Source organism: Symphalangus syndactylus, chromosome 23 (genome assembly GCF_028878055.3).
Source record: "Symphalangus syndactylus isolate Jambi chromosome 23, NHGRI_mSymSyn1-v2.1_pri, whole genome shotgun sequence".
NCBI classification, from domain to species: Eukaryota; Metazoa; Chordata; class Mammalia; order Primates; family Hylobatidae; genus Symphalangus; species Symphalangus syndactylus.
Window position 1 is genome coordinate 18,802,855 of NC_072445.2, and position 25,403 is coordinate 18,828,257.

The following is a 25,403-nucleotide window of genomic DNA, read 5'->3' on the forward strand; positions in this document are numbered from 1 at the left end:
GGTCAAAAAAATTTCGGAGACTAAGGATGAAAAAGCACTAAGTACTACTAATACTGATGATCTAAAGGATACTTGAAAATCTTCCTAACCTGTCCATGGAACAGTTGTAAAAAGCCACTACATATTAATGTCACCAAGAAAATTCTAATAAATTCCTTATGCTAATATATCTAACAATCTAACTACTATGCAACAAAACAACTAAAATACCTAATAAAGGAAGAAACATATAAAACACCCAGCCATTTGGAAAATATGTATCTATATATTTAAATATTATAAGTAAATTAGGTCAAAGGGCAATTCAAAAGGGAAATTACAGACTATGTACGAAAGGCTTAATAAAAAAAAAACTTTAAAAAATTTTATGGGCTACACCAAAAGCAATATTAAGATGAAAGTTTATAACACTAATATTTCTATTGTTAAACAAAAATTTTCCTATTTTTAAAAAACAATGACTACATTTGATTTTAAAACATATTTGTAAAATTATTTCCCTAGGAGAGTACCTAGAAATGCAATTTCTGGATCAAATAACATATAATGTTTTTCAACACGTATTTGACAGATATTGCCACATGTATTTCCAGAAAGCTGTATCAACATATGCTTTCACTAATATGAGATTGTCTATTTCTCCACACCCAAGCAAACACTGGATAATTCTTGGTACAAATTAAACAAATTACATTTTCTAGCTTAAATAAAGTGTGGCTTCTTTTCTTCCTGGTTTTGATTTGGTTTCTGGGGTGGGGAGAGTCAATATTATTACAATTTATTATGAATGAACTGTAAATTTTCTTATAGATGTCTCATGCCTCAGAGATCCCACAATTCTTTGAATAACACACATTTGGCCTATAGTCATATGTGAAAGTACCCAAGTCCCACACAAGTGGATGGAATGATTTATAATAACATGAGACATTAAAAGAATATTTAAAAATATCTGATGAGTTTGAGATGACTGACATCCCAAGGAAATAAAATCCAGGCCACCAAAATAACCCATCACTCTTTGGTTACACTGCATGTATACGTGAGATCATGTAGTATTTTTCTTTCTGTGTCTGGCTTACTGCACTTAGCATAATATACTCTAGGTTCATTCATGTAGTCACAAATGGCAGAATCTCCACTTTTTTGAAGGCTAATATTTTATTATATATGTGTGTATATCTATTTCACAATTTCTTTATCCATTCACCTGCTGACTGACAGGTCAGGTAGGTTGTTTCCACATCTTGGCTACCTTGGCTATTGTGAATTATGCTGCAATGAACATGGGAGTACAGGCATCTGTTTGAGGTATCAAGATCATTTCTTTTGGATATATACCCAGAAGCAGCATTGCTGGATCATCTGATAGTCTACTTTTAACTTTTTGAGGAACTTCCATGCTGTTTTCTGTAATGACTGTACCAAACTTACTTTCCCACAAATAATGTACAAAGGTTCCTATTCCTCCATGCCCTAACACTTACCTCGTCTTTTTAATAAAGGCCATCCTAATAGGTGTGAGGTGATATATCTCACTGCAGCTTTGATTTGCATTTCCCTGATGATTAGTACTATTGAGCATCTTTTCATATACTTGTTAGCCATTTTTATGTCTTTTTTGGAAAAAAGTCTCTTCAGGTCCTTTGTTCCTTTTTTTAATTGGGTTGTTATTTTGCTATTGAGTTGTGTGAGTTCCTTATATATTTTGGGCATTAACTCCTTATCAGATGTATGATTTGCAAATATTTCTCCCAACCCACAGGTTTCCTTTTCATATTGTTGACTTTTTCCTTTGCCATGCAGAAGCTTTTTAGAGTGATATAGTCCCAATTGTTTATTTTTGTTTTTGCTTCCTGAGCTTTTGGTGTGATACCCAAAAAATCTTACCAAGGCCAATGTCAAGGAGCTTTGCCCTATGTTTTCTCCTAGGAGTTTTACACTTTTATGTTTATCTTCAATCCATTTGAGTTAATTATGGTGTGAGATAAGGATTCAATTTCATTTTTTTTTGCATGTGGATATTCGCTTTTACCAACACCATTTATTGAAGAGACTATCCTTTCCCCATTGTGCATTCTTGACACCTTTGTCGAAGATTAGTTGACCACATGCGTGTAGGTTTATTTCTGGGCTTTCTGTTCCATTGGTCTCTGTGTCTGTTTTTATGGCAAATCTCAGGTTAAAATGTGATTTCCAGTGTTGGAGGTGGGGCCTGGTAGGAGGTGATTGAATCATGGGGGCAGTAGGGTACTGTTTTGATTACTATAGCTTGGTAACATAATTGGAAATCAGGAAGTGTGATGCCTCCCACTTTGTTCTTTCTCAAGGTTGCTGATATGGTTTGGATATTCTTCCCCTCTAAATCTTATGTTAAAATGTGATTCCCAGTGTTGGAAATGGGACCTGGTTGGGGGTGATTGGATCATGGGGGCAAGTTCATCACGAATAGACAACGGAACTTTACACAGAGCTACTCTCTAGGAAAAAAGGCTTCACTTCTTCATCCATTCGTCTCCCTCTTTTTCTTCCCCCACCTCATTTCTTTCTCTCTCCCTCACTTGAATAACTTCTACAGTTACAGTAAATGTATACGGTAGTATTCTTTGCAGATATTTGTGTATGTATTAAATTTTGGCAAAGCCCTATTTTAAATTACTTAAAAGAACAATGATTTAAAATAAATTTATTATTTTAATAAACAATAAGTTATTAAAAATAATTATTATTATACTTTTATGTAATAAAAGTATTCTTGCAAAATGAAAACAATTACCCAGTGATTTTGGATTTTTCTAAAGTTTGTTTTCCTAAAGGTGGCCACTTTTGTAATTTAACCTCTATATTTGAGAGCAGCTCAATGAATCCATTAGTCATGACTGTCTTCTACTATTTGAGGTGAGAATAACTAGAGGAAATAAAAGTCCTTTCTTCAAGGTAGGACATTTAAAAGTAAGATATAATAAATATTTTAAAAGAATGAGATAAAATGCCCAAATTGTTAATACTTATTATTTATCTGAAAATTAAACACTGAAAAGTTTATTTCATGGCTATTAATTGTGAGAGCAAAAATTTTTAGAATTTCTATGGCAATGCAAAACACTGCCCTTTGTTAAGTGAATATAAGTGCCATAGTGGTGACAGTAATAATCATATTAATCCCATGCTAAGGAATTAAGACTGCTCTCTAGAAAATGGAGAATCATGAAAAGGAGAAGCCTGGTAGGATCTGATCCACCTTTTTGACTGATGCTATGAAAAGTTCCAAACAGACATGCTAATACAATAGATTATACTAATCACTAAATATTTATGGCTTAATCCAAAATTCTTTTTATTTATTTATTTATTGATTTTTGAGATGGAGTCTCCCTCTGTTGCCTACGCTGGAGTACAGTGACATGATCTCAGCTCACCGCAACCTCCGCCTTGTGGGTTCAAGCGTTAATCCAAAATTATTAATTCTAAATGAGGAACACAGTGATATAAAAAAAAATCTAATTACATTAAACAGCTTGATTTGCACATTTTCTATAAAGTAGTGGCAACAATAAGAATTAAACTAAAGGCAGCTCCTCAGCATGGATGCACATAAAAAAAATGGGGGAAATTATCTATACCAAACAAGTAATGATCTGTTAATTCCACTAAATAAACTGAAACATTAAAAAGACAAAAATCTTGCCAGAGAATACACTTATTTTCATATTTAGAAACACTAACTTGGTGAGATTAAACCAATAAAGATAAATAAAGGCCAAACTATGTAACAACCATCTGCCCACCTACTGTGGGGAATGTGGGTAAGGAGAAAGAATAGGGAAATATAATCCACAAAATATTCAAGGTAAAAATATTTTGGTTATTACAACAACCACAATTTGAGAACTATAAACATTAAATGTAAATTAGTGGCAAATCTTGTGGTGTTCTTAAATTCAATGATATTTTAAAATTCATCTTTGCCAAGGTGTTTTATAAACAAGCTAGAAGACTGATCTCTAAGAAAACCCTTGAAATGTATCTTTTAAAAGGATCTCATTTTAAAAAGAACAAATTGAAATTACTTGAGACAGAAAATATTGATTGATTCTATAAAAAACTTAATTGAACAGTATAATCACCACATGGCAGTCAAATATCCATTTAGGCAAGACTAAAAACAGCAGCCCAGTAAGGCCTGCATCACGCATCACCAACAGTGGACACGAGTGTTCACAGTGTGCAGTGCTGATGTCTATCTTTATCCATATAAATGACTCTGTTTTACTTCCCTTGATGTAGGAAAGGTGGAAATAAATAGCAATCATTATTCCAATGCTTTCCTACCAAATCCAGATAGAAAATATCATGTCCCTATAACAAAAGATACTTGTGAATATCAGATCATATATTCTGATCTGGATTAGGGAAAACAGAATTACTATGAGTATGGTTTCAATGCTGCCACCATGTATTTCGCTCCCCTGCAGACTAAAGAAAGGAATAGGGGGAAGAAAACTTAAATTTCATCCAAAAACTAACAATAAAGAATCTAAATAGGTCCAAGGGTGGGGGACAAATGGGAATGGTACTAATACTGTTTTTGAAAAGATGGCAGTCATTTGATTAATCCTGCTATAAAATTTCTCTACAGCAAAGCAACAACTGTAAGAGATTATATATCCAGAAACGTTAGAGAATGATTAAAAAACAGTGCCAGGCTCGGTGTCTCACACCTATAATCCCAGCATTTTGGGAGGCCAAGATGGGACGATTGCTTGAGCCCAGGAGTTTGAGACCAGCCTGGACAACATAGTAAGACCCTGTCTCTACAAAAATATGAAAATTTGGTGGGTGTGGTGGCACGTTCCTGTAGTCCCAACTACTTGGGAGGCTCAGGCTAGAGGATCGATCAAGCCTGGGAGGTTGAGGCTGCAGTGAGCTGTGATTGGGTCATTGCATTTCAGCCTGGGGAACAGAAGGAGACTCTGTCTTTAAAACAAAACAAAACAAAACAAAACAAAACAAAAACAGAATAAAACAAACACAACCACTCTAGTTTCACACCTGTATGTGAGGTGCTCTAATCATCAAAGCAGAGGTCAGACTCCACCCTCAGCTGAAGCTCTTATTTCACAAGGTTAAGAAAAGCATAGAAAGATCCCTTGAGAGCCATTTTCAAATCGGATCTAGTAAGCTACAGAAAAATAGGGATCTAGGTAAGAGTTAGGTTACAGTTCTGTTTTTATAGATCCGTAACTTGCTTTTTATTTCATTAACTGAAAAATGCCTTCTCCAGAAGGCACTTTCCCCAATTTTAGACAAGCACTTATGACAACAAATACACAATTCTTTACCACTATATCATAAAAGGACAGCTACAGCTATGGGTAAAATGTAATTTGATAGTATAAAAAGTCACAGATGGAAATCACTTTCAGAGCTACATATTACATCTATTTTGAGTTCTTCTAAATCAAATAATACTACCTCTTCTGCAGTTCCTATGCCAGAATAACATATACTGAATGACATTAATCCTGCTCTGTGCAGCTAGATTTACCACAGATATCTTGTTGGTATTCCTACTAACACCCCCTTCAGAATAATTTCATAAGTATTTTGAAATTGTTTGAACAAATATTAACCTTTAATAAACATAACAATGAGTTATCCTAATGAAACTCTTCCAGGAACTAACCTTGACGTATTACATTGTTTCATGTTTTTCAATGCACCCTAGCCCTTTTCAAGTTTATTTTGCAAACCACACTGAAGCTAATTCAATGACCCTGCCTAGATGTCTTAAAGAAGTAATGTGCCCTATGTCAGAATAAACTAAATTTCAAATTATGTAGCAAGTAGAAAATATATGGCTCAATAACAAAACCAATAATCCATTAAGAAGGTTCAAAATTAAAAACAAATATAGTAATAATTAGAATAGTAACCAATTTATTGAGGCTGTATTTACCTTTACTAGATACTTACTTTTGATTGGTCAGTTATTACTCTAGGACTGTGAGGGCAAAGGCCATATTTTATCTTTTTTTAATAGTCACAGCCTCAGGACCTAGAACAGTGATTGACTTAAAAAATCTCAATAAATAAATGTTCAATAAATAAAGGAGTGAAAGGATGGATGGATGATTTGCTTGACTCCAAAGAAAAAGATTTGCATTCATTTTTACCACATTGTGTCTTAGTGAAAACTTCCTAGAGAGTTGAACAGAGCGCCAAGATTCCAAGACATCATTCTATTAATTCACACTGCCGTAATGTTAAAGACCTTTACATTGAAGGACCTTTGTGGCTATCTTTTCACACCCATTACTGCTTTCTAAAGTTCCAGAGATCCAGGGTTTTGCTGAAGTCTGACTGCATACTCAACTTCAGGAATGAAGCATACAGCTTAGGGTAAGCCAGACAGGACATTTCATCCTACTAGCTACTGTCACTGGCAGGGATTGGGGAGATGTTGTGACCCAAGCCTTTTGAAGAGTCAATCTTGGGATAAAGGCATTATCTCTCCACCTGGACCTAAAACTTCTATAGTCATTTGTGCTCCTATGTGAGAAATAAATATTCAATATGACCTGAAGATTAGGCCAAAAAAACCATAAAAGGGCAGGAAAAGCAGAATAGGGAATTGGAGCTAGAAATCCAATGTACATTGTGAACTTCAGTATCAAACCTTGCTTGAAGCCAAATCTACCTCTGGGCTTTGTTATCTGAAACAAAACCTTTCCCTAACTGCTTAATTTTGTTTGAATTGTTTTTTTTTAATTAACTGCAATCAATAGCCTCATGCAAAAATATTAACTGTTTTCAACTTTTACATCATTATTACTGCTCTGAAGATGGTCTATATGACATTGTAGGGTTATAGTCTCCTACTCTTCAATTATATGACATAATATTATACCTACACATCCTCAAAATTGGAACAGCAGCCTTCTGAAATATTTGAGAATCCAAACTCAAACTATAGCTGAATAAAACTTTTTTTTTTTTTTTTTTTTTTTTGAGACGGAGTCTCGCTCTGTTGCCCAGGCAGGAGTGTAGTGGCACAATCTCGGCTCACTGCAAGCTCCGCCTCCTGGGTTCACGCCATTCTCCTGCCTCAGCTGACTAAAAATCAACATCAATATTAATATCTATTGAGATATTTATTTATTGAGAGCATCTAATAGATGCTACTGCATTTATACAAAAATACCCATGAAACTAGAATCTTCCTGATATAATCATGTCTCAAATAAAATTCAAAATAAACTTTATTACTTTCAGTATGACAATTCACAGACAACTTTGTTTTCCCTAAAGATCTATTTTATTTCCTATCTCTTTACACTGTCTTGCATCTAGAAACAAGGGACAATTCAAAGGAAAAACATGCATAAGAAACAACTGCTTACTTAGCAAATCACAACTAAACCACCATACTTTCTTACGTCTAAAATTTGACACTACGAGTTTCTAACTGCTAGTATTTCAATCTGGCAACAAGCGCCTTCTCTAGACGAGATAAAATCAATGGTACATCTTTTTCTACAACATGCATTTACTTGTATTTAGATGCATATTATACGTGTATATTGCTTCATACATTCATCTGTTCAGTCTTAACTGCAAGCATCTAAAGAGCCTATTTAATTTGCGTCATAAAGCATATCCTTCGGCACCACTTAACAAAGTAAATACTTCTGATGGGAAAAATAAAATGAGAAGAGAAATTGCAGAACAAAGGAAATCAAATGAGGATTAAGAGAAACATAACAGAGATGGTAAATATGTGAATTCAAAACATCATAAATTTATAAATTCAATAAACTTGTAAATCTCATCCTCCACTGTCAGCCACTATTAGCATGTTGGTATATTTCTCCTTGCAGCCTTAATTTCAATGTGCTTGCGAAACATGAATATTCCCTTAACATCAGGTAAACAGGGTTCTCAGCCCATTTCCAATACTATGAAAAAAATTGTGATGGACAGTTTTGTGCATATGAATGTGCATATGAACAAAATTCCTGATACCTAAAGAGAAATTACCAAATGTAGGTCTACTAGGTTGCAGTATATTAATGCTTTTAATGCTTCTAACTGAATTGATATTTTAAAATACTTTCTCGGTTTTACTAATCTACATTTCCACAGTTAATGTGTTACCACTCCCACCTTACTCTTGACCATTTTATATACAAAAATGGCATTATTTCAACACCAGTAAATAGATACTTTATATATTTATTTCTATTTCTTCTTGTTTTTCATATCCTTTGCCAATTTTCTTACTAGAATGTTATTTTCTTATTGATTTTAAAAGATCTATATAAATGATACTGATAGTTTTGTCATATTTTTATTCATTTGCCTTTCAATAATTTTTGTGTTTTTGAAACACAGACATAATTTTTGTAAGATTAAATTTAAAAGTCACTTCCTTTGTGATTTTTTCACCCCCAAACTGGGCTCTGAGTGACCTTTCAGAATATTTTAATAGAGCCTATTTCCTCTCTTGAAAAATTCATAAAATTTAGCATACAAAACCCTCTGAAAATTCCTAAAAGAAACTTCTTAAAAATCTGAACTTAGCATTTCACAAACTTATTTGAAAACAGACCACTCCCTACTCCCACAGTGTATTTGTCAACATCTTGAGGAATAGTATTTCTCAAAAGCTTTGAAACAAAAGCCTAGAAAGTCCTTCCATATTACCTGTAGTTATTTGTATTTTTTAAAAATGGCTTTACTTTTTATACCAAATTTTTAATATTCTGGAATGTATTTTGATGCATGTATAAGGTTAAGAGTTATCATTATGTTTTCTTTTCCAATAGTACTATAATTGTCTTGGCATCTTTCTCCCACTGATTTCTAATACCATCTTTATTGTGACTAATTCTTCTTTATATTTAATTGTATCATTTATTCTCTTCAGAGGAGTGCCTGTGGGTTTTACGCCAGTACCACACTATTTTGACTGTTGTAGTTTCACGGAATCTTATATTATTTGGTGGTATTAGGTTGGTGCAAAAGTAATTGTGGTTTTGCCATTAAATTAAACTCAATCTCCTACTCTTCTTTGATGAAAATTTCTTGGCTATCCTAATTTTTTATAACTTCAGATGAAGTCTAATATCACTTTATAGAGTTTTTTTTTTAATCTTGCTGAGATTTCTGTTTAAACAACATTAAGCCAATACATTAATGTGGAAACAACTGAGCTATTTACAACATTTAGTCTGTATCCAGGAACACAGTGCTTTTTCATTTATATACTCATGTCTCAGTACATTATTAAAAATGAATTACATATTTCTTTTACATTTTTTGTTAATACAAAGTTTATCTCCAAATAATTTTTTTCTTGTATTATTCTGATTGACACTGTCTTTTTTTCTCAAATTTTACTACTGAATATTACCGAATTTATTATTGAGTATTATTGAATTATGGAAGAAGCTCCTAATTTTGGTCAGTGTCTATCTGACTTAATGAAGACTTTTATTGCCTTCAGTACTTTTTACATTGATGCTCAAGGATTACCAAAATTAATAAATTATGTTATCTGTATATAATGATAAGTTTTTGTCTCCTGCCAATAGCAATGCCTTTTATTGCACTGCCTAGTGCTCCTTGAACTCTGGCAAATAAAAGTGGTAACAGTGGGCATTCTAGAATTTAATAGAACTCTTAATATTTTTAAAACTATCATGATGTCTGTTCATTTAAGTGAGATATTTTTTATCATAAAGTAGAAGGACTTTTCTATATCTAGTTTATTAAGATTTTCTAAAAAGTCTAGGAAGTGAATTTTGTCATATCTCTTTTTATTACCAATTAAAACTATCATATGGTTATTCTTATTTGACCTAGCTATTTGATATATGATAGTAATATATTTTCTAATATTAAAGCATACTTGAACTCAAGGAAAAAATCCTACTCAGTTGTGATACATTCTTCATTATATATACTTTCAAATTAAAATTGCTAATACTTTAAGATTTATGCATCTATATTCCTAAGGAAGGTATTATGATAATTTTCATTCATTTGAGCTCTGTCTGAAGTTATGCTCGCTTTTTAAAATTTAATGACAAGTTCTCCTTTTTTTTTTCTTTTCTATGCTCTGAGACAGCTTGGATAGCATGATAATTAACTATTTCATGAATTAAAGAGCTCTTCCATAAACTGGGTTAGATTCAGAGACTTCTGAGGATACAACTGTTTAAAAAAATTTGGCATTTCTTTGAGTTACTGATTTATCCAGGTTCAGTACTTCCTGATGAGTAAAAATTACACATTTATATTTTCTTAGAAAAACACTCATTCATCAAGATTTATAAATAAATTGGTTACTAAATTATATGAGCATCTATGGCTATATCATTACTCACTGCTAATTTTTAGTATTGATTGGTGCAAAAGTAATTGTGGTTTTTGCCTTTTTAAATGGCAAAATGATAAATTGTGGTCTTCTGCCGACAGTTCTACCTTTTATTGAGAGCTCCTTGAACTCTGGCAAATAAAAGTGGTAACAGTGGCCATTCTAGAATTAAATTTTTTAATGGCAAAAACTGCGATTACTTTTGCACCAACCTAATACTTATTTTTTATTTTTCTTATTTAGAGGTGACACAGATTCATTCTACCACTTTGTTCTTATATTTGCAAAGAATTTCTTAAGTTGATGAATTTAATTATATGTTTTCTTTTTATTTCTGCTTATCTTTGTATTTTCATTTTTCCTGTCTTCTCTATTTTATTGTAAAATTTCTATGCTTTAGTTGAATGTTTGGTTTATTTTCATTATTTCCAATTTAATAATGAAAGACTTAAAAGCAAAAAAGTTGCTTCTCTTTTTAACAAAGCTTTGTCTATACTTAATTTTATATGGACTTTTCTCGTTGTTACTATCTAAACAGTCTGTGACAGTACTGTTAAATTTATTTTTGGTTCATTAGTTGCCTCTGATTTTTTTCCCTTTTTAATTTTCAGTTAGTTAAGGTTTTTGTTAGTTTAACTTCTGTTATTACTTTCTAGGTTTTCTTTCCATTCTGGTAAAGTAATATGCCCTATAAAGTTTTGAATTTTTGGAATTTGTTGACTGTATGTGTGTGAGAGAAAGTGACAGTAAGAAAGAGAGTGAGAGTGAAGGTGGGTGTGAGAGACAGAGACAGAGAAAGATTTAGTTTGATTCTTCATGGATGGTTGAACAGTGTTTCGGTTTTTCGTTTTTAACAGACGAGGTCTTGCTATGTTGCCCAGGTTGGACTTGAACTCCTAGGCTCAAATGACTCAGTCTCCTGAATAGCTGGGACTACAGGCGTACGCCACCACGTGCACCTGAATGGTGGTGTTTTGTAACGATTCTCAATTTTAAAAAAACAGTGAATCACTTTCTTCACTGATGATATGTACAGCCATTACATAAAATTGAAGATGTGCTGGTTGAAGGTGTGAGGGCAGATGGAGGCTACAGCCCCACCAAACCTCTTCTCTCTTGCCTGAAGAGACCCATGGAATCCTTGGAGTTATGTGGGTAAGATTTTAAGACTATTGCTCATTTATAAAACATTATATATGCATCTATTAGATAAACTTAGATATTTATTAAAGTCTTTTTTTCCCCTTGAATTAATCAGTCAAGGATTGGGATGGTGTGTTCTAGTCTCCATAACAAATGTATTTCTCTGACCTCTCCCCACATACCAGAAGCTTTCAATGCTCTGGAATTTGATGATTAACAGTTTGCACCTACTATATTTTCACTATAGGCGTATCTTTTAGTAACATAAAATTATCGCCTTTATTCCATTTTAAAGCTTCTCTCCTTAATTCTCTTTTCTCTGAAATTAATATTGTAACCACCAGTATTACAGGGTTTGTATGATATACCTCTGATTGTTCTTTAACTTTTACCTTTTAAATAATCTAGAAAAATTACATTTCTATTTCTATATATGTATATATGGGTATAGTGTATACATGTCTGTATATGAATTTGCATATGTAAATGTATATACATAGATATATACATACATGTGTTATGTACATATGTAAACTACATAGATCTTTGTAGTATATAATTCTATCTTCATTTCAAAGTCCCATATATTATAACATATTTAAGAGTTTCAGTTTTTAACTCAACTTTTTAAACTTTTCTGGTATTTGTGAATGTTTATCTTACCGGGATTAGCCTTTTTCTTTTATAGTAAGTCTTATGTAAGATATTTTTGGACTGTTAGCTTTACAGGCATTTTATTTTCCTTTTCCTTATAATTAAAAGAAATCATGATAGGTAGAAATGGGAATGACAGAAAGACTTCAAAAACAGGAGAAGATGGACAACTTCTACAGGCATCCACCTATTTCTTCTTCAATGAGTTTTCTAGTCCACTTATCTCCAAAAACCATAACCCTGGGACTCAAAATCCCCAGGAATCATAACCATGCTACACTTGGGCACAACTGAATGATATACCTGATTTCTCTTATTATTCAGCCTTTATGAGAAACTATATGTTTTCAAATCTATGGTCAGTTCATTTCAGGTTAAGCAAATTCAGATGACTACCTGGCACCTTATTTAATTTGAAGCTTATTATCAACAAATTTTAAGCTGCCTTAAATGTTATGTATATCACTCTGCTTTCTCTCTAGATTCCACTATTAAGCCTCTGATATGAAAACACGAGATAAAGTCACTAGGGATTTTCTGCACCCCAAACTGTTTAAAAGCTGCTCTCTCTGGTAAGCTCTAATCTTTGCTCTCTTGTTTACTTTTATCAATTTGAGGATTACTCTGAAGGTAGAGTTCTCTCAACTTTTTAAGCACCCATTGTTTATATCTCTTTACAAACTTAGTGGCTTACAAGACTAGATAGTTTACTTGATTAATGACAAACTTGAGCTTCTCAGGTTCCTCTACAAGCAGCAAAGCAGGTTCTTAGGCACAGCTCTTCCGTGGGTGACCACAGTTCCTCACTGACAAGAAAACTCAAAGCTATTTGAAGCTTTTAGTGACTGTATTTTGGTCTTTGGTTGACAAAGCCACAAAATATTTGATTAGATGAAAAAATTAGAATGAAAGAAACATTAACTACACTTAGACACACCAGCCTTATTTTGGGATGGAGGTGGGTGCGAGGGAAGCTATAGTTGTATGTATTTCTCTGCTTTTCTTTCTCAGTCCCTCAAATACACTAAAGCAACTGTGAGCATTATTTAATCTTTATTTCATCATTTAAAAGGATGTTCTGAGATCATGGATCTCTACTATAGGTATGCCCAAGTGCTAGAACCTGGTGCTAGAGAAAAATAAATGTGTAAGAGTTAGCTAACTATCACGATGATGAACTAGTAAGGCAAAATGGATGTAAAAATTCAGCCTTTTTTTTATATTTCAAGTCACATAAATTAATAGTATTGAAGTAAATTATGGATGAAACTAAAGCCAAGCACACATACATCAGCTGAAAACAATAGGAAAGAACTCAGGCTGTTTTTTGTATGTTTGCTCAATGTTTTGAGAAGAAGCTAGAATACCAAGTGAGTTTTTATATCTATAAAGAAGAAAGAAAACTAAAATTAAGCCTGTTGGTAGGTCTATACCATTTTCATACATGCTAAGGGAGAAGGTAGTAAACAAAGTTTCTGCAACCATAAGTGATGCTTAGACGAAAATTAAGTCACTGAATGATGCCAGGACTGATTATTCTACTGAACTTTAAAAGCAAGAGATTGTAGTCTCTGAGTCCAAAGTGGTTTCATATGAACTGCCACAGTTGTGGTTTACTGTTGAAACTATAACCTATCAAATTAGAAGCAGGCAAGGCCTATGCTCTTAACGGTTCCACTTTCTACTGTCTACAGTTAAGTTATGTCTACAAGCCCAGAATATTTTTTTCAGTTAAACTGTTATTTGGATGAGTAGAATATAAAAGCTACTCTGTTATGTTGGCCAGAGAAGATTTTTGTTATGATACAAAGCTTAATGAAGTTGCCAGTCTCATGTTTATTGTACATATGAAGACTTTCATTGTAACTATTTTTATCAACTTCTGATATTTTATTATCCTGGTTACCAGTATGTAATACATAACTATAAAGAAGAAGTGTACAGACTGCATAAGTACCCAAGCTTTTTCTACCCTGCATCTCCAGATATTTTATTGACTTTAGTACCCTGCTGACCCCCATTTTTCTAGGTCTACAGTAGCCTGCTATTATAGAGCTACAAAATGTTCCATTTCTTCTCTTCTTGATTGTGGAATGCCCTTTTAGGCAACAGGTTTGGCTAGCCAAGATCTTCCCATCAAAATTGAAAAGTTACCTGTTCAATTTTACTAATGCTTTATGTATTATGCTTTATTCCTTAATGAACCTTTCTCAGTGGCCATTTTTATAATATAAAAATATTTAAAAAATAAAGCATAAACAATATTTGCTCTTTGTGTAATGCATCATAAGTGAAACCATGCCACTAAACAACCATATCCTGTTTGGGCAATGATGACATCAGAAATACATGTTTATCATCTGCTTTGGACAACTTAGCATGTTTTTGGCCCAAGGCAAAGTTGAACTAAAACCATTTGCAGTTGTACCAAACCAAGATAACCACACATTTCTAAAGTAATTGATACCTAAAAGAACACTGCCTTTAGATCACAGTTCATGATCTAAGCATGCTAATTCTTTAAAGGTTGTTGAAGTTTATAAAGCATGTATGTCTACTGGACCTCCTCCAAAGTTTAACATAAAATAATTATATTTTCAGCATGCATAGAAACTATAAAAAAGTTGGCACTTAGCACAATCTTTTGCAATTCTGAAATTACCTCCATTGCCCAACTGAAAGAGAAGGGGAAAATGGAGCTTCCTCATACGTGAAAGTATGATAATAGCAATATGAACTGTGAAAATACTGTCTTGTAATTTGGAAGGCACTCAAATGAAATAAATCATTTTACTTTAAATTTTTCCTTTAGTGTTTAAAGAAATAATAATTTTATGTATAGATAGCTAAGGTAAATAGAAGACATATAATTTTCAAATTCATTGTTAAGACATATCCAGGCAATCCAAATACATGTCACTAATTTTGTCTTGCAGTGATATAAAGCATGTAATTGCCCTGGGTACTACCCTAGCTAGTAAGTCCAATCACAGCCTGCAACTATAGCTGGCAGAATAGCTCTTCACACTATATATGCCAACATAAAAGCAGTAATAATTAGTTTTGTTTACAAATAAAACTGGATGATTTGAAACAAAAAAGGTAAATATTTAATTAGAAGTTAGCTTCATAAAATAAAATCAGTAAATGTCAGATCCAGAGTAGGGAAACCTAATCATTTTCAAAACAGGAAATAAGGAAACAGAAAACAGAAGTCATTTCCCAAAGCTGATGCTGAAGGCAGATCTGACTCCCATTTCAGGGGCTAATCCTCTGCACATCGCTACCATCAGACATAAAACCATTGACTTAGAGATTTCAGACAACATTTAAAGAACATGAGAATAGAGGCCGGGCGCGGTGGCTCACGCTTGTAATCCCAGCACTTTGAGAGGCCGAGGCGGGCGGATCACGAGGTCAGGAGATCGAGACCATGGTGAAACTCCGTCTCTACTAAAAATACAAAAAATGAGCCGGGCGTGGTGGCAGGCGCCTGTAGTCCCAGCTACTCGGAGAGGCTGAGGCAGGAGAATGGCGTGGACCTGGGAGGCGGAGCTTGCAGTGAGCCGAGATAGCGCCACTGCACTCCAGCCTGGGCGACAGAGAGAGACTCCGACTCAAAAAAAAAAAAAAAAAAAAAAAAAACAAAAAACATGAGAATAGAACCAAACAGCATAGGCACTGCAATGATTGTTCTATTTCTGTAAAAATGGAAGAATGTACTATACCTCCATTCTTTCTTGTTTAACTTCATCAATTTCGTCATCTTCAAACATTGCTAAAAGTTCTCCTGTCTGGTCAATAGAGTTGAGGAAGTCCTGAGCAATCTTTTGTCTTTTGTTCGCAGTATTGCTGCCACTCAATTTGTCTTCATGAAGTCAAGGGAAAGAAAAAAAGAAATGTTCTTAATAGGTTTACATCAGCACTAATTATTACATGTATTAAATATAGTATACCAAATTCAGAATTGGGATTCTCTGAAAATAATCTTTAAAAATTTCTTGCATTCAAAATAAAAGTATAAGTCATACAGAATTAAGTAATTTTTCATGTCACAAATTAGACTGAGAGAATAGAACCAAATTATCAATTACCAAAATAAGTGTGAAAGGGCTAATTAAATCCCTTATAAAAAGGAGAGAGCGGTGTGCTCAGATTTGGAAAAAGAATACTGTTATATAGTATTTATAACACCTCTGAAATGACAATACAAAAAATGATGAATAAGGATATGCTAGGCAAATACAAGCCAAGAAAGCAGAACTAGTAACATTAACATTAGAAAATATAGCTCAAGACCAAAAACACTAAAGGAGACAGGGTGAAATAGTATCTAGTAATAAAAGGAATTTTAAACAGCCATAAACTTTTATGTAACAAAATAATAGCAAAATGAATAACACAAAGGAAATCTTAATAAAAAGCACAATTATTGTGAGATATCTGAATATATTTTTTAAAATTTGACAACTTAAGGTTACAGAAGATTTAAAAAATATATATCTCTAAGCACATTAACAACTATATACATATAAGAATCTATATTATTATCTTAGGTCCATAGATCATTTTTCTTCATTTTTATCATTTCTTTTAAATTTTTACATCAAAAAGTTTTATAAACATCTATAAATTAAAATATATTGAAATGATATCACATATCATTTTTGTTTGATTACTCTTTCCCATTTCCTTCCCTTTTACATGATCAGCCAAATTCCAACTCAAAATCTTGTAACTCATATTAATACCACCCAATATGTATTCTCCATGCTCATATAGCCATAAAAATACATTCATTTATAGAGCTGTTTTATTCATTTATACTTTCTAGAAAAGGGTTCTTATGATATTCCTTCTATTTCTTTCTTGTCTTGCACTTCATGTTTCTTCATTAATTAGGGAGAAAAATCCCTCCAAGTCAACTGGTACAGCCCTGATTCCTTCTTAACAGCTGTGTAATATTTTACAGTATGTATGTACCACAGCTTTCCAGCCAATCCCCTATTGATGGGCATAAACTTTGTTTCAGGTTTTTACTACCCGGGGGAAATGCTGTAATAAACATCCCATCCACATGGCATTCTGTATGGTTGGCTTAATGTTTATGGCATAGATTCACAAAGATGGAACTACTGAGTTAAAAGGTACAAACATTTTAATGGAAGTTAAGAGATTGTTTACCAGTGCATTAACCCTTCAAGTTTCCAAGAGTAATGAGGAATGCCTTGTCTCTCCACGAGAAAAGGCTAATAAATGTAAAGTGATATATCATTGTGGTTAAAATATTTAATTTCCCTAATGAATCTAAACATTTTTTCCCATGTTTGTCAGCTATCTGAATAAGCTTTTCCGTTAATTGTCTATTTTTATCCTTTGCCCATTTTCAACTGGGTTGTCTTTTTCTTAACAATTCAAAGGGCTCTTTTATATTACCCCTTTGTTATCTGAGTTAAAAATGTTTATCCTAGTCTTTCATTTACCTATGAATTTTAAAGCATCTTTTGCCACTAAACAATTCAAAATTTGCCAGGAGTGGTGGCTCACGCCTGTAATCCCAGCACTTTGGGAGGCCGAGGCGGGCGGATCACCTGAGGTCAGGAGTTTGAGACCAGCCTGATCAACATGGAGAGACCCTGTCTCTACTATAATCCCAGCTACTCGGGAGGCTGAGGCAGGAGAATCGCTTGAACCCGGGAGACAGAGGTTGTGGTGAGCCAAGATCACTCCATTCACTCCAGCCTGGGCAACAAGTGCAAAACTCCGTCTCAAAAAAAAAATTTTTTTTAATTTCTGTATTGTCAAATAAGTTCATCTTTTCTAACTTTTGTTTGAGATGACTTCTCTCCACTCACACAGATGGAATGGATCCTATCAGATATCTATTCTTATTTAAATTTGTAAAGGTTCACTTTGTGGCCAATTTTACAATTAAGTTTTGTAAATGTTCTGTAGATATATTGAAAAAATTCATAGACCCTCTATTCCAGATAAATACAGGTCTAAGCATATCTTGCTATTTTGCTGATTTACTACTTACTATTTAGTGCTTATGGGTCTATTATGTCAAAAATTGTGTCTTCTATAATTATTCCTCTTTATCCTGTTCTATTATTATTATTATTCCCCTTTATCCTTCTATAAAATATTCCTCTTTATCCTGTTTGGGCTTTTAATGTTAAATTATAGCTTGCATGATGTTAATATTGCCACTTCCGCTTTCTTTGCATTTGTGTATGCATTTATTTACCATTTATTTGTTCATCGCATTATTTATAACCTTTCTTTATCTTCAAGTTTTATTTTTGTGGTTGTTTATAATGTCTCAATGTAAGAATTTAATCCATTTCATAATTACTGCAATGACCGATATATTTCATTTTTATTATTTTCTCTTGCTTTATATTTGGTATTTGTTTCATACTCTTGTTTTTTCCTTTTCCTTTCTTCATTTTTAATGGTTTGGCCATGTTGACAGTCCTTCCATTTCTTCTCATTGTTAATTTGAAATTGTAATATACTTTTCTATTCTGTTAATGTTTACCATCCCTTTTTCCATTTCCTTTAATGTTTACCTCGCTTTTTCCTGGTTGAACACATTGCTTGAACATATTTTAAACAACAGTTTCCATTATTATTTAAAATATCAATTATACCCCTACCAAGAGGTAACATTTTCCCGATCAAGTAACTTTTTCTTCTAACGTTCCCCCCTTTCCAGTATCAAGAGACCTTCAGAACACTTTCATTTTCCCTCTCAGCTTCCTATCAATAGACCTTTGAAAAATTTTTACTTCACCCCTTCTCCCTCTATCTCTAAACTTTTGGCTTTCCGATGAAAAGGGGTATTATTTTTACAGTATTAACAGAATTTCACCAGTACTTCAAGAAATTTAGCACTTATATTGCATGTTCTCACATATTGTATCATTACAGATAAATACTGAGTCCAAACAAGATTAACTACTCAAAATACTTCTTTCCTATTCTTTCTTTTTTCTAACTTTGAAGTTTATCAATGGGATCTATGGATGATTTACTTTCTGCACTTGATATTTGCATATTGTCGAATATGTTTCTTTAGTACTGCAGACAGATATCTTATCTTGGTTGGGTATAAAGTCCTTGGATTGCAGTCCCTTCCTCTCACGAATCAATAAATATGATTCTAGTGCCTTCTAGCTTCTGGTGTTATACATGAGAAGTGCAATGATAATGTGATTCATTTAATAATTCCTTTTTTGGAGGTAGAGGAGGCTGAGCTTTTGTAAGATTTTCTCATTATGTTTAGAGATCAAGAATTTTATTAAGACATTCCAGGTGTTTATCTACTCAACCTTTTTTACTCTGCAGTCTTGGATTTTCTTAGCTCTATAATTTGTTAATAATTGCCTCTCCTCCATCTCCTACTTTTACTTTCTGAAATGCCTATCATATGCATCTTAACTCCTCTGAATTTATCCTCTATATCTCTTACCTTTTTCCCTCATAATTTTCATATCTTTACATTTTTCTGTGTGCGTTGAGATAACTATTGCATTTTATTCTCCCTAATTGGGTCTGAAGAGTGACTTTTTGAACAAAAAATTATTAAGTTATTTAAGTTATTTGTGAATTACTGTGTGTTAACTCTAGAAAATCTCTTTTGTGCTACATTTGAGTCCCACTATTGTTCTCCTTACTTTTTAAAATTTAAGTTGTCATCTAATCCCAACTATTTTGCTGGCAGGTATTACTTTCTGTCTTAGCTTCCTCTATGTTGGTACATTACTCCCCTCACCATAAGTATCCCCCCCCTTTTTTTTTTTTGCTGCTTGTTGGGATTCGGTTGTAATGTAATCAATGGTAAGGGTTTGAGTGGAGGATTTTGATGGGATTTTAAATGATTCCCTATCTCAATCCTCCCCTCCGCCAACTCTCTAGGCAACCACTACTCTACACTTCGTCACTTTAGATTTGCCTATTCTAGACATATCATATAAATAGAATAAAATATCTGGTCTTTGTGATTGGTTTCTTTCATTTAGCTTAATATTTTCAAGGTTCATCCATGTTTTAGCATATATCAGTGTTTAATTCCTTTTTATGGCCAAATAATATTCCTTTATATGAATATTCCATACTTATTTATCCATTCATCCATTGATAGACATTTAGGCTATTTCCTTATTATCATGAATAATGCTGCTAACACTCATGTACAAATTTTTATGTGAATACATATTTTCATTTATCTTATTCCACTTCTTTTGCTAGGAATGGAATTTCTGGTTCAGTTGATAAATCTATGTTTACCCTTTGGAGGAACTTCCAAAATGCTTTCTGAATTGTCTGCACCATTTTATACTCTAACAACGTAAGAAGGTTCTAGCTCTCCATGTCCTCAACAGCACTTGTTATTATCATTTTGTTTGTTTGTTTGTTTTTAAGAGATAGGGTCTCGCTCTGTTGCCAGGCTGGAATGAAGTGGTGCAGTCATAGCATACTGCAGCCTCAAACTCCTGGGCTCAAGTAATCTTCCCACCTCAGCCTCCTGAGTAGCTGGGTCCACAGGCACATGCCACTGAGACTGGCTAATTAAATTTTTTTTTCTAGAGATGGGGTCTTGCGTTGTTGCCTAGGCTTGTTTCAAAATCCTGGCTTCAAGTGATCCTCCTGCCTCAGCCTCCCAAAATGCTGGGATTATAGGTATGAGCCACCATACTCGGCCTTGTTTTTATCTTTTTGATCACAGTCATCCTAGTGGGTGTGGAGTATTATATCAATGTGGTTTTGATTTGCATTTCTCTGATGGCTAATGCCTTTTTTTTTTTTTTTTTTTTTGAGATGGAATCTCCCTCTGTTGCCCAGGCTGGAGTGCAGTGGCACAATCATGGCTCACTGCAACTTCTGCCTCCTGTTTCAGGGTATTCTACTGCCTCGACCTCCCAGGTAACTGGGATTACAGGCACACACCACTACACCTGGCTAATTTTTTGTATTTTTAGTAGAGACGGGGTTTTACCATGTTGGCCACGCTGGTCTTGAACTCCTGACCTCAAGTGATCCACCCGCTTCAGCCTCCTAAAGTGCTGGGATTATTTATACGCATGATTTTTAAGTATCTTTTTCAGTGTCTATTGTCCATTAGTCAATCTTCTTTGTAGAAATGTCTATTCAGATCCTTTGCCCATTTTTAAATTGGGCCACTGTCTTTTTATTGTTAAGTTGCATGCATTCTTGATATATTCTATACAAAAGTACCCTATCAGATATATAAGAAAAATTTTCTCCCATTCTGTGGTTTGTCTTTTCACTTTCTTGATGTTGCTCTTTGAAACATAAAAGTTTTAAAATTGATCAGTTAATTTATTGGTCACTGTTTTGACTTTGAAATAACTGATCAAGTCCAATTTTCCCTTTCTCTTTTGCTGTTTGTGCTGTTGGTGTCATACATTCAGAATGCTTTGCCTCCTCCAGAGTCATCAACATTTATTCCTGTATTTCTTTTTAAGAATTTTATAGTTTGAGCCCTTATATTTAAGTCTATGATCCATATTGGGTTAACTTTGTGTACTTTGTTGTTGTAGGTGCCCAAATTCTTTCTTTTGTATGTGGATATCCAGTTGCTCCAGCAGTATTTGTCAAAATGGCTATTTTTTCCCTATCAAATTCTCTTGAAATCCTTGTCAATATCAACTGACCCTAAATGCTTATTACTGAACTCTCTTTCCATTCCATTTCATTGACAAATATGTCTACACTTATACCAGTACTGCTCTATCATAATTACTGTAGCTTTATGGTAAGTTTTGAAATCAGCAAGCATGAGTCCTTTGACTTTGTTAAGACTGTTCTAGGTATTCTAGTTCCCTTATGACCTAGATGAGTAATTTCCATATCAGAATCTGGCATTTCTATATGATTGGTAGAATCAGCGTATTCATGATTGGTAGAATCATGGTGTATTCATTTCTACAAAAAAGCAGATGAAATCTGTAGGCCAAGTTGGAGAGTATTAACACTCTAATAATATTGAATGTTCCAATCCATGAACGTAGGATGTCTTTCCATTACTATCTAGGCCTTATTTCAACAATATTTTGTAGTTTTCAGTACATGAATCTTGCAGGTCTTTAGTAATTTTATTCCAAAATATTTTATTCTTTTTGATGCTATTGTAAATGGCATTTTCTTAATTTCAATTTTGAGCTGTTCATGGCTGATATATTAAAATATGCTTGATATTTGCATATTTCTCTTATATCCAGCAAATACATCGAACCAGTCTATTAGTTGTAATAGTTTTTATTGGATTTCTTAGAATTTTCTATATACAAAATCATGTTATCTGTAAACAGAGGTAGTTTTACTTCTTTTTTTCTAATCTGGATGCCCTTCATTTTTCTTTCTGACTAAACACCTGGCTAAAACCTTCAGTACAATATTGCATATAAGTGCCATTAATGGACATCTTTGTCTTGTTCTCGATCTTATAAGGGAAAGCATACAGTCTTTTACCATTAAGTATGATGTCAGGTGTGAGTTTTCCATATATGTCTGTCTTAGCTCAGGCTGCTACAACAAATACATCATAAACTGGGAGGCTTAAACAACAAACATTTATTTCTCACAGTTCTGGAGGTTGGGAAGTCTAAGATCAAGATGCCAGTAGATTTAGTGTTCGGTGAAGGCCTGCTTCATGGCTTACAGATGACATGACCTTGTTGTATCCACATATGGTGGACAGCAGAAACAGAGGAAACAAACTTTCTTGTGTCTCTTCTCCGAAATGCCCTAATCATAAAGGTTCCATCCTTATGACCTAATTATTAATACTTCTCACAATTCTCACCTCCAAATACTACCACACTGGGAATTAGGCTTCAACATATATATTCAGAGGGTGAGGAGGGACACAAACATTCAGTCCACGCAATCATCTTTATCAAGTTAAAGAGGTTTCCTTCTCTTCCTAGTCTGTCGAATGCCCCTCTCATTAAAAACTTTTGGAATTTTGTTAAATGCTTTTCCTACATTTATTGAGATGATCATGTGATTTTTCTCCTTTATTCTGTTAATTTGATGCATTACATGAATTGTTTTCTAAGTTTAAAACAACCTTATATCCCTATGACAAATCCCATTTGGTCACGGTTTATAATCCTTTCTATATTTGCTGAATTCAGTTTAATGGCATTCTGTTGAGGATTTTTGCATCTGTATTAAAAAAGATCGCAGTCTGTGGTTTTCTTTTCTTGTGATATCTTTGGTTTTCTTATCAGGCTCAATCTATATTACCTTTATAGAATTAGTTAGGAAATAATTGGTATTCTTCTTTAAACATTTGGTGGAATTCAACAGTGCAATAATCTGTGACTGAGCTTTTGTGGAAATTTTTAAGCTACTAATTTAACCTTTTGCTATTGTCCTGTTCAGATTTTCCATTCCTTCTTGATTCAGTTTCAGTGGTCTATGTCTTCATAGTAGACCAACTATATACTTATAGTTTGTCATATTAACCATTTTATTTGCCACTTCTGGTTCTTTTCATTTCTTTCTATAACTTGAGGTGCTATTTCCTTACCCCAGTACAGCATTATTACCACTTACCTCATCCATGTCATTACTGTCAAATATATTTCCAAATGTTACAGACCCAACATCACAATTTTTATATACAGTGTTTTATATAGCTGCTTTACAAATCAGTTTTAAAAAGGAAATATACAATTATATTATCTCATATTTATGTACTTATCTTTATAAATGTGTGAATTCAAATTATTTGGTGCAGCTTGCTTTTAGACAATTATACTTTCTCTTATATTTATGTGCTTAATTATCTTTATAAATGTGTGGATTCAAATTATTTGGTGCAGCTTGCTTTCAGCCTTAAAAACTTTTCTTATATGGGTCTGATAGCAAGAAATTCTCCTGGTTTTTGTTTATCTGGGAATATATTTTGCATTCATTTTTGAAAGATAGTTTTGCTGGATATAAGTTTCTCGATGGACAGTTTTTTTCTTTCAGCACTTTGAATATATCATCCCACTGCCTTCTGATCTCTATGTTGATGAGAAGTCAGCCATCAATATTGTCAGGGTCCCCCTGTATATGTTTTTTTCTTGTGACTTTCATGATTCTTTGTCTGTTTTTTTTTCCCACATTTATGGTAAAACTGTCTTAGTGTAGATTTCTTTATGTTTATCCTAATTGGAGCTTGTTGATATGCTTGAATTAGTAGATTGGTAGTTTTCATCAAATTTGGGATGTTTTCAGTCATTATTTCTTGAATATTTTTCTACTTCTTTTTCTCTCATCTTCTGATACTCTCATTATGTGTATTTTTACACACTTAATGGTACTCTACATTTCTCTGAAGCTGTTTTTTCTTTATTATTTTTTCACTTTTTTCTTCAGATTGTATATTCTTTAATGTCTTCAAGTTCAGGTTCTTTCTTCTGCCAGCTGAAAACAACTACTGAGCCCTTCTGATTTTTTTCATTTCAGTAATTGTATTCTTGAACTCCGTAATTTCTATTTTTTAAAATAAATTCTGTCTTTATTGATACTCTTTACTTTGTGAGACACTACTATCATCTTCCTTTTTTTAAAATTGTATTTCCTTTAGTTATTTGAACACATACATAATAGCTGCTTTGATGTTTTTGTCTGCTAAGTCCAACATCTGGGCCTCCAAAAAGCAGTTTCTATTGTCTACTTTTTTTTTGGTCTCCTTTTTATGGATCACACTTGCCTATTACTTGGCATATCTAATATTTTGTTGTTGTTGTTGAAAAGGGACACTTTAGATAATATAGTGTAGCAAATCTAAATAATTCCCTCCCCTCCCTGGGGCTTGTCATTGTTTATTTCATGACTTGGCTGAACTAGTACAATGAGGTCTCTTCCCTTGCAGTATGCAGCCTCTGATATTGTTCTTCAGAGGGTGCAGCCTTGAGTATGCAAACAGTCTCCTCCATAACCAGAGATGACTGCAGTTTTAGTCAGGGGTTCTTTGGCTGTTACCTTCCCTGATCTCCCCATTAAGTTTCCGGCTGTTCTGCCTCTACTGTTATCACATACAGCTGTTAGCCCCCACTAACTGACAGCTGTTTGCTCCACTGTTTCTGATAATATCCTTGGGCATAAACTGCTCCAGAGATTGATTGATCTAAATAATGTTGGGCCCCTGTGAAATGTTGCCAGCTTCTAAGTTTTGCTCTGACTGCAGCAGGGCTCT

General features: G+C 33.5%; 1 protein-coding gene across 12 annotated transcripts in view; it reads right to left on the reverse strand.

The window, feature by feature from the left end:
* The window catches only part of SUPT3H (SPT3 homolog, SAGA and STAGA complex component), a 562,387-nt gene that overhangs the window by 170,039 nt on the left and 366,945 nt on the right, over positions 1-25,403 (reverse strand). For all 12 annotated transcript variants that reach the window (XR_010119263.1, XR_010119259.1, XR_010119262.1 and 9 more), the window contains one exon: positions 15,907-16,046. Coding sequence is in view for 7 of the 12 variants with exons in the window: in XM_063633191.1 (XP_063489261.1) it covers positions 15,907-16,046 (140 nt within the window). In the remaining 5 variants the exon portion in view is untranslated. The remainder of the gene's footprint in view (positions 1-15,906; positions 16,047-25,403) is intronic.